The sequence below is a fragment of the Phragmites australis genome, chromosome 10, assembly GCF_958298935.1.
Source record: "Phragmites australis chromosome 10, lpPhrAust1.1, whole genome shotgun sequence".
Lineage (NCBI taxonomy): Eukaryota > Viridiplantae > Streptophyta > Magnoliopsida > Poales > Poaceae > Phragmites > Phragmites australis.
In genome coordinates this window covers 7,827,999-7,838,540 of record NC_084930.1, presented here as the reverse complement: position 1 = coordinate 7,838,540, position 10,542 = coordinate 7,827,999, and the positions used below count along the sequence as shown (strand labels likewise).

The 10,542-nt window shown below is 42.8% G+C and overlaps 1 protein-coding gene and 1 long non-coding RNA gene across 2 annotated transcripts; one reads left to right on the top strand and one right to left on the bottom strand.

The window, feature by feature from the left end:
* The first annotated feature begins 743 nt into the window (after positions 1-743).
* Positions 744-8,425, top strand: LOC133931202 (uncharacterized). The gene is made up of 4 exons (XR_009911858.1): positions 744-864; positions 3,687-3,750; positions 6,847-6,918; positions 8,286-8,425. It is a non-coding gene; the product is annotated as an uncharacterized LOC133931202 (long non-coding RNA).
* Positions 7,047-10,034, bottom strand: LOC133931200 (AP2-like ethylene-responsive transcription factor AIL5). Its single transcript, XM_062378036.1, has 8 exons — positions 9,828-10,034; positions 9,427-9,709; positions 9,032-9,114; positions 8,693-8,892; positions 8,493-8,566; positions 8,268-8,318; positions 8,031-8,107; positions 7,047-7,869 (listed from the first exon to the last, which is right to left on the bottom strand). Exons 1-8 carry the CDS (start codon positions 9,943-9,945, stop codon positions 7,250-7,252), a joined length of 1,506 nt encoding a protein of 501 aa, XP_062234020.1. The 5' UTR covers positions 9,946-10,034; the 3' UTR covers positions 7,047-7,249.
* Between the last annotated feature and the right edge of the window lie 508 nt (positions 10,035-10,542).

Genomic DNA, 10,542 nt, shown 5'->3' with positions numbered 1-10,542 from the left:
ATCCATCATGGTTTGAGCGCGAGAGATTAAGAACCAGTAGTGATACATTTGCACTATCGGTTCTTACATAATCGGTAGTGATGAGCTGCTATCTATGACCGGTTCTATAAGTAGTGAGGCTACACAAATCTATGCCCACGAGCTCATTCCTAAATCTGTACCCATACATATTACCCACCTTGTCTGCGGTATCATGTACCCCGCGAGCACGCTTGTATGCCCCGCCAGCGACATAAGAGGCCTTCATATTCCAGTGAAAGAAGGGTCGCTACAAGCTCGTGCGTCTCCAACGGTCACCTTTTTTGATCTTGCGACTCCAATAGTATTCATGTTTAAGAAATATAGAAGCATCTATTCAATAGTGCTTGAAAAACTTAGAATAGTCAGAAATAGAAGACAAAAAATAAGATAGAAATAAAACAATATAGAAGTATTTGTGTATACATGCTGGACTATATAAGGATTTCGATACATATGTCATATGCTGGACTACAACTTAGAGCGGGTTCGTGAATAAAGTATGAACGGGTAAGTTTTTTATGCCCGCATACGTATGCCCGTTATATTTAGATACAAAAGCACATCTAAACTCATAAACTCATAGATAAATAATACTACCCAAATTCATTTATTAGGATTTTTACCCGCATGTAATCTTTGTCCATTGCCATCTCTAATTGAGACGACTCGCCTCCCAATGGTCTGTTTGGATTTCAGGAACGCACCTTTCGGACTGGCTTGCGGATAGACTGGACACGTTCTTGGACTTTGGAGGCCTCCGCCTCCGCGAGGCGCAGGCGCGCGCCCTTCCTCGCCTCCAGTCTCCTAGACCCCAGCGCGCCAGTCGCCCCCAATTTCGACAAGGTTCGCCGGAATCCTCCTCCGCATCTATCTCTTACGGTAGTCCGATCAGATTGGCTGAAGCAAGAAAACGGGGCAACGGGCTGGTAGTTCGTGAATTTTGGTCATGTTTTTGGCAAACCAATGCTGTTCCGCTGCGATGATCGTGGGAGGATCGGGGGCAATTTCTAGGGTTAGCGATTGCGATAGGGTTTAGGGTTTAGGTAAGCAACTACGTACGCTTGTCAGTTCTACTGTCCCCGTGATACAAGGGGAGGTGATAATGCTTTTGTCGTCAGTGAATGGCTCAGGATGGCGGTTTAGATGGCGAAGTTCGTTACAGCTGGGATCAATTTTGAGTACCTTTCGAACTAACCTAGCTGCTTTGAAATTGCGCAAATGTGCCTCAAGGCTTCTGCACGAAATATTTCCAGAGCTACCTGGTCATCACGTTAGGATGTAGAAATTGTTAGTACTTTCAATAGTAATGAATTGCACATTTTTCAATATAAAGTATTACTGTTGTAGGATGCACATCAGATTCATCAATGAAGCCCGGCAATCTGGGTATGAAAAAGAGTTGTTGTGAATTGTGACGAGGAAAATGCTCATAAATCGGCAAATATTCAAAGTTTCAGTTCCGTGCCTAGCAAGATGCCCTGTTCAACAGCGAGATTGGGACAGATTGTAGTAGTTCTCTGAGAGTCTAGATGTTTTCTGAACAATTCTTGAAGTCACAAACAGTGTTGTCAGAGGTTGTGTCACTGACCGTGGAAATGATAACAATGATGAGTTTGATGACCTCCCTGCTGCAGTGCTGCTGAGGCCACTTGAAGGGTGTTCTGTATTGTTTATCATGTCTTTGATAACTCCATGCTTTAGAAGGCAGAGATCATAGGCTACTGGCATATAGGAGAGCAGATCAATCTTTTAGTCTTCGCTTGGGGAAAGTTCCAATAGAACACCTAAGGGAGCATTAGGGCAGTCTGTTTAGTCTTTAGTAGACGGAAGGTCGACCTTTCCACTAGACACTTAAGGTAGCATATGAGCACCTTATTTTCATAGAAGCATGCCAAGCATATGAGCACCTTTCCACTAGACAATAGACACTTAATGTTCAGAGTTTCGGGAGCATGCTAAACAAGATGTACCTTGCTCAATAGCAAGATTGGGATAGGCTGTGGTAGTTCTCTGAAAGCCTGAATGTTTTCTGCGCTGTTCGTTAAGTCATAAACAATGTTCTTGAATGATTGTGTCATCGGCAATGGAAATTATAGCAATGATGAGTTTGAGGACTTCCTTGGTGTTGATGTCGATGTGTTGTATTATTTATAATGTGTTTAATTTTGATAAGTCGACGGTTTTTACTTTTTAGAAGTCAGATGAGATCAAAAGCAACTGTCATGTAGGGAAGAAGATTGATATGTTAAGTCTTCAGTCGACAGAAGGGGGGCATCTGAACACCTTCTTTTTAATGTCTATTGAGTTTTAGCTGTTCTTCACTATCCTAGGCATCATGGCAGCAGACTCGCAACCGAATATTGTCCAAACTTTTTTCACGGTATAACTTTTGTAGTCTGTTCTACTCGGTAAACCAGAAAATGTGTTGTAATTTAAGCAGCAAAACATGTTAGAATTTGCCCTAGGATATATAACGAGGGAATTACTGTTAGGTAATTATGTCAATATGTAAGTCTTTTAATTATCACGTGAAACGTTGTCAGTTGTTTTATTTGCCAGTCTTTTCCTTATGTTTGGATCTTAGTGATGGTTAATTTAGTTGAGGGCTCTTTTGTATGTTCATATGTGCAGGTAGCAATTGCAATTCACTTGAACCTAGTAGTAACTGCTAAATATTCCTTTTTCCTTATCCACATAACTTCTCTTATACACCCCAAGCCCCTAAAGATATTTTGTAGCCTTTGCTTCTATTTCAGATGTAAATCTAGTACAACCTATGTTTGTTTGATTAACCACATGGTTGCAGAGAACTTGTCATGTTATAAGTGAACTAAGATAAGTAAAACCCCAAGACTTTACTAACTGTAAATAGTTGAACCTTCAAAATAATATAAAGTTAAGAACTTTTAGAATGTGAATCCATATCACTATTATGGTTGGGGTGTCTACCTTTCACTGGTCCTTTGCCCACCATATTGGGTTTTAGTTCTTCTAGAGACCTCATAAATCAGAAACTAAAGAGTGTCCTAAGTTTCTATACAATTAGTAATGAACCACCTGAATGTGCAAGTAAAGTGTCTGCATACGTATGATGAACTGCCTTGATTCTCTATCAAGCAAACTGGTAAATCCATCTCGTGTAGAAACTAAACTAAGCCACATAGTCACAATTTGAACTGCCTATGCTAATTATGCTTATGTCAACTTGCTGAGGAAGTAAGTTTACATGTTTAACAATGCAACTATATGTCGGTCAGACTAAATTCATCTTCAATACCACCATTGACAGGATGTCCAATTCTTTCATTTGAATACACATATAGACAAGAAGATCTTCACTTCAAAAGGCCCCCAGTTATCTATAAGACTCCATTCACATTACCTCAGTAAAATTCAGGTGGTGCATAATTTAGTCCTTTGTTAATAAATGTTTGTTCTTACCTGACTACACTTTTACAATTGTAATGTTGTTGTCATATAAAAAAGTAAAACCAGTACTAAGTATGGGCGGCATGGTTATCATTTCTATTTTAAAATGTTTAGGGTATCTGCATGGTTAATAACAAAAATCAAACAGCATCACTCTCTGTCTACGATTCTTCTAGTGAATCCAATTGTATGGTTTACTATCTGCTTAATCTAAAGTAACAATTTGTCTTCATCAGGTACTCGAAGGTCCATGATTAAGAAATGTGTATCTTCGCTCACTTCTGGTTCCAGCATGGAAAGGTAACACCAGCATATTAATGACTCTCATATAAGTTGTCAGATGGTTTGGAAGTGCATTTTGTTTGTATTCTATGCTTGTGCACACTGAGAAGTTTCCAACGTTCTGCCAGACACTGGACAGGGGGGAAACACATTTTTTTATTTCCCCCAATTACAACCATTATTTATGGCTGCGGCATCCTAATTGATTGTATCATGCTCTTTTGGGTCTAGGCACCGCTAACGTAATCTTTGTCCAGAGTTTCAAAGAATATGCTTAACCTCCTGGTTATATTATATGCAGTTCGCTAATAATTCATAATTTAGTTTTCTGTCTCATTCCATTCTGTATATGCAATGAAAACATGTACAAACAAATTTATATGGTTCCCTAATTTGTCCTTGCATTGTTTCTTTTTTCATGTGAAGTACGGAACATCAATGAAATTATTAGATGAAAAGAGATGCAACAAGCACTGGGCATATTAGCATAGCAGTCCAATTTTTTTAGTTTCCTAAAGTTTGGTGCATATGTTCCTTTTAGTACAGCCTGTATGATCGTTGGATGGCAACTCAAATGAAATGCTGGCCCGACATAACTTCTAAATGTGAAACATGACAAAAAGGGGCAACCGAACAACTCTTTCTAAAACCAAGGGAAAGGCTCCCCGCATACTACCAAAGGAAGCACCTTTTTACAGTGTTGTATTTGACTAATGGCCCACTTTGGCAATCATCTTTTTTTCTTAGCTAAAAGGAATCACCTGCCTGCCTTAATTTATGGAGTGTGCATGGAACACAAAAGCTTTTGCCCTCATGAGAGAATCTTCAGGGTGTGAATCTGCTATGTCGAAAAAGACATCCTAAAGTGTGATATTTAGAAAATAGCCATTAATTTTGTCTTGTTGCCTGTTGCCAGTTGGTCAAACTTCACTTTATAAACAATGCAAGGTCTGGTTTCCATATTGATTTTTTGTCGTTGAAAAGGCTGATCTGAGCCAGAGGTTGAGCATCATGTGTGAAATATTTAATAATTTATGAGTTTCACTGATTTTATACTCTACGGAAGAAAACACATTCGTTGACTGCTGGTAGCTGCATAGGACTCACAGTAATGACAAACAGAACAATCAATTTGAATCAAATAATATTTCTAACATGCTTTTAACTACCCTAACGCACCCTGGTCCACACTATATCACGTTATCGTTGATATAATTCTCCAAGGCTCCTTGTAACGGGTGCCTAGGTGGTTGTTAGAAATTATATAATTAGCCCTTTGGATTGACGCCACTCTGTAAATAATTCTGTGCACCGTTGCAAGTTGTAGCGCACACCGTTATGGGTGGAGAGAATTACTAGTATAATTTGTTTAACTTCTACACTCGTCAAGAAGTTGCCAGTAAATTCCCTTTTCTTCAGCTTCACTTTACCTCTGGAAGCAACTGCTTGAAGTATGCTATCTAGTCAATGGATTGTCCTGTTATCTGTGTGTCCATTGAAAGGGCTGTTGTGTCTAGTAAATTAAGAGGGATATGCTAGGATTTGTGAGAGTGAGAGGGGACAGGTACAGAAAGATGGAAGGAAAAACAACAGCCATGCGTGAAGTAGCGTGGTTTCCAGTTCATTGATAGTTGTGAGCAAGATAGTTTGGTCCAATGGGGGCAAAGGTGAAACAAGGACCAACAGTTCGTACATGTAGTTCGATACTCACTGCCTCATTTTTTGACTGGTCAACTGCTTAGAGAGAGACAGAGAGGTAATCTTAACCCTGTGTTGCGTCTTCATGCAACAGTCTCTCCAGCAAGCTTATCAAAAGGAGCGAATTAAGTAGTAGTTTTAGGTCCCTCATGGACTAGATAGTCTACAAATGTGTGCAATCCCAGTAAGAATCTTGAAGACTGGCTAGAGTTGGCGGCTTATAGTTGTGGAGTGCTTGTCCTTGATCCCATGTGGAGCTCTTCACTTTATTCTCTATGTACTAATTGTTGTAATACTTGTTTTACAGTGGAAATGAGATGAGCTGCCTTAATCTCCTGCAACTTCGATCTGCTATCATTGTGCTTTATACATTTTTGACAAAAGGAATAGCACACGTGAAATATATTCGGTGACTTCTTTACACTTTTGCATGAAATTCTGAAAGTTTGGGCTACTATGCAGTACTCAGAAATCACGATATTGTGCCATACTCCCATCAACTATCTGTGTTATGCTATTTTTGCGTAATTAAACCAGTGCACCATGTGGTTTTGGATTGCAATTTGCTACTATTACAGTATTGTGACGTACTTCTATAGACTATTTGTGTTGTGACTTGGTCACTATATCTAGGGCACATTTAGTACTATGCACCGTGCCATAAACTGGTGCAACTAGTCGAGAATAAATTATAACATGTGAGTTTTTACCACTATCTATTTGCATTTATACACCTGAACCAGATAAGACTAAGGCATACCCTTCGAGGCTGAAGAAGATTGTTATCATGTGTGTTGGATAAGACTAGATGCCTTTGGCAATCCAGAAGATAGTTATCCTGATTCTAGGCACATTTAGTACGATGCACCGTGCCATAAGCTGGTGCAACTAGTTGAGAATAAATTATAACATGTGAGTTTTTACCACTATCTATTTGCATTTATACACCTGAACCAGATAAGACTAAGGCATAACCTTCGAGGCTGAAGAAGATTGTTATCATGTGTGTTGGATAAGACTAGATGCCTTTGGCAATCCAGAAGATAGTTATCCTGATTCTAGGCACATTTAGTACGATGCACCGTGCCATAAGCTAGTGCAACTAGTTGAGAATAAATTATAACATGTGAGTTTTTACCACTATCTATTTGCATTTATACACCTGAACCAGATAGGACTAAGGCATGTCCTTTGAGGTTGAAGAAGATTGTTATCATGTGTGTTGGATAAGACTAGATGCCTTTGGCAATCCAGTAGATAGTTATCCTGATTCTGTGGCAATTTTTTTTGCTCAATTCCAATTACGCGGCACATTCACAGCGATCATTACTATTGCTGAACATGTGGGAAATGATTTCTCATCATTACTGTTTGTGGTATTTTTGTTTATATTTATCCCCTCTTACTCCTGTGTAGGTACACATTACTGGAACTGCAATTTTTCTAATGCCAATGCACACATTCATCTGCTCCAAGATTTTACTTCAAGTATGTTCTGTTTATGTCCTAAATCTTACTATTATTCACCTGACAAATTCTAAATATTTTTATGGAGACTGCTATATTTTTCAAACATACATACTGTAGCTAACCAAGTAACTAAAAAGGAGCTCGAATTAGAATTTAGAAATGCTGATGGTACATGAGTTCTCTGCTACGGTACTACCGTATTACTATGTCAGAGAATAATAAGAATGGCAGAAGGATGCATCGCAATCGTACATGCCATATGCAGCAGCCAAAATTTGGATCAGTTCCATGTCAGTCCTAGCTTCCTAGGCCTATCACCTCACTTCAGCTAGCTAGCTTGTCAGTTCACCTACTCCATTCCGAACAGATAGTTGTAGAAGTGGGGAGCCGCGGCCGTGTTACTCGTAACCCAGGTGCCATTGTTGCCCGTGGAGCCCTCATAGCCTGCTGATCCAGACACCAGAGCAGCAGCAGCAGCATAAGGAATGTTACTGGCATAGCTGTTGCCCTGCTTGTTGCTGCTGCTGTCTGGCTGTCCCATTGCACCAGTAGTAGCACCCCACATGACACCGCTGCTGTTGTTGCTGCCGCTGTAGCTGCTTGTGCCCATCGTGAAGTCCACGTTGACGCCGGAGCCGTAGACCTCGAACGCAGAAGAGGGAAACTGCTGCTGCTGTTGTTGCTGCTGCTGCTGCTGATAGTGCAGGGCGAGTAGAGACCAGTAGTCCTTCTCGGACGGCGGCATGGCCTGTGACGCCGCCCCTGTGATTATTGCACCGGCATTCGCTGGTGGCAGCGAGTCCAGCGGGAACTTGGAGGCGCGACTGGCTGCCCCGCCCCCGACCGGCAGGTCGCTGTTGAGGATGCTCTCGACGTCGTAGCGGCTCATGTCGAAGTTGGTCACGGCATTGAGCCCGCGGAACTTGATCGCTGCGATGTCGTACGCCTCGGCCGCCTCTTCCTGTGTGCCTGTGGTGCACAAGCAGTTAGAATGGAGCATGTTTTGTCAGCCATCTCAGTGGCTTTGGTTCTCATGGATCAACTTAAAAATTAGCTCATGTACAGTGAGCCCTTTGGTCTAGTGGGTGCACAAGGATTTTCAAATTCCAGTGTTCAGTCAAGAATATTACTGAAAGTGCCCAGGTACAGGTCCTTGTTTCCGGCCACCCGGCCGATCCTCGCCTGCCACCGGCCGTGCTGATGATGCCTGTCAGATATAAAAAAATCCATTGTCACAAAGATTTGACCAAATAACAGCTCCTATATGCTGCTACCTCATTGTTCAAATTGCAAATTACGTTCAGACTCCTGCATTTTTCTTTTGCATGGTCATTGTCAATTTGTCATGAATCATGAAAGATTCTAACCTTGTCACTCCTCTGTAGATGGAGGCACCTCGTGAGAAGCCGCTGCTCTTCCTGACAAAAAGGTAGGAACACAAAGATGTCAGCATGTGAGAGCCAAGGAAAGCAGGGCAAGCACATGCAACTGTGCGTGCATGCACGCGTACGGCGAGGTGTGTAGGTGGAAAAGGATGCGTCGGTGAGCCCTGTGATACGCATGTGAGCGACTTGGGGGATGCTGCTATTCACCTGCGCAGCGACGCGATAAACTCTTGCCGCGTCATCGACTTCATCTCCTCCAGCTCCTTCTCGTAGTTGGACACCTACCGTGAATTCAGGTACGTGCACTCCTCATCAGCAATCAGCATATATAGGTATATATATACACCATGCATATGCATGCTTTTGGAATAGCAATGTGTGTGGCCTAAATTGACTTGAGCTCTTACTGGGAAGTTCGTCGTGGTCGTCGGACCCCAGTACTTCAGTGCGGCAAGGTCGTAAGCTCTCGCCGCCTTCTCCTCCTTATCATAACCTCCTACATATTTTCCCCACATTTTTGCAGTAAGTTTGAAAGGCTTCTTTTTAATAATAATCCAAATGTAAGTGAAGCTTAAACTGGGTGTGGCAGTTGACATACCTAAGTAGACTGATGAAGTAGCACCAATGCATCAGTCATCACCAAGTAGAGAAAGTTGAGAAAAAAGAAGGGGTGATAATGTTAGTGATTTGGTGATCGACATGCTTTGCAGTTTTATTGGACAAACCTGTGACATGCATGCACATACCTTGGCGGCCTTTGCGGCTTTGGCCTTCCCGGCGGCAGCTGTTGTCCCACAGGTGCGCCTCGTATCTCCCCGTCCACCGGTGCCTGAGGCATTTACCGGAATAATCCAAAACAACGCGAGATTAAGAAAAACTTGAATCCAACCTAACATAAAAGTAACAAAAACCTGAATCCAAATATTATGAAATTGACAAAACTTGAACAAAACTTAGTGCTAGATACTTTTAATCTTCAGCCCATCGCCATGAATGCCAAGTAAAAGTACCGCTCTAACAAGATGTGCTTCTACTTGAACATCTCATTGAAGCAATAGAGACTAGACTAGATAAGACTATAGGAGTACCACGCTTGGGCTAAAGAGCCCGATCCATGCGTGTGTGGAGTGTGGACATGTACCTAGTGACACCACGGTAGATGGATGTGCGCTGCCCGAACGTCTCGGCGGGCCTCCTGGCCTGATCGGACTCTGCCACGTCCGTCCCCATCGCCACGGTCACCGCACCGGGGTTCTCCGCCGTCCCGGGCGTCGGGTAGTGGCGCAGGAACCCGGCGGCGATGCTACCCAGCTCGCCGCAGACAAGCTGATCCTCCGCAGCCGGCGGCGGCGGGGCACCCGCGCCGCCGACACCGCCGAGGAAGTCCTCCATCTTCGGTGACTCCTCCACGGCGCCCTCCTCTCCTACATAGAAGAGAACACGGAAATATGAGCACACAGTGACAACGCCCCAGTAGTGCACTACTCAGCATGTATGCCTAGCTTACTAGTGCTAGATGAAAGGAATTAGAAGTAATCTTACCAAGGGGAGGAGCGGAAGACGAGTTGGAGAAGGCCTCAAGGAGGCCATGGTGGTAGTTGTTGGAGAGGGAGAAGGAGAGCCAATGGTGAGGATAAGTTGAGCTCATGTCCATGTCCATGGTGGTCTGCCTTGACCAGTGAATGAGCTAGCCTATGATAGAAGGTGCAACGAATGTAAGCTACAGCTGTTGATGTATGTAGACTTGTGTTGTGCCTAGGAGAAGAATGTGAGAATACTCATGTGTGTTGATGTATGTAGACTTGTGTTGTGCCTAGGAGAAGAATGTGAGAATACTCATGTGTGTGATATATATAGAGAAGTTGAATGTGCTGCACACACACAGTAGTCTCAGCTGTCCCGTTTAAAATGCACTAGCTGTTTGCATTTGAGAAATGAAAACGTAGACTGAGGCTGCAGTACGTCCAAAACTCAGGAGAGAGAGAGAGAGAGCACAAGGGCCAAGAGGAGTTGGAGTAATTAAAGCGAGTGATTTAGGGATAAGAGCAAAGGACGAATATTTTAAGTCTAGCCTCGTTTTGAGAATTCAAAGAATGGGAGGTGTGAGTAGTAATGGGCGACAACGTGGAGGCGTTTCATGGGGTCGTATGGGCGGTCTCCTTGACCGAAATGGAGGCCGCTGCTCCCCCGCATGCAGCCCTAGCAACCTTTTTGTTTGCCCTCTACGCCAAACCGTGGAGTGGTAGGAGTATTCGAG

Bases quoted from the DNA above. Each gene is read 5' to 3' on its own strand.
- LOC133931200 (XM_062378036.1), bottom strand. From the start codon at position 9,945: ATGGACATGGACATGAGCTCAACTTATCCTCACCATTGGCTCTCCTTC. The intron at 9,710-9,827 runs GTAAGATTACTT...TCTTCTATGTAG, and splicing joins GTCTTCCGCTCCTCCCCTTG to GAGAGGAGGGCGCCGTGGAG. The intron at 8,567-8,692 runs GTAAGAGCTCAA...AATTCACGGTAG, and splicing joins CGACCACGACGAACTTCCCA to GTGTCCAACTACGAGAAGGA.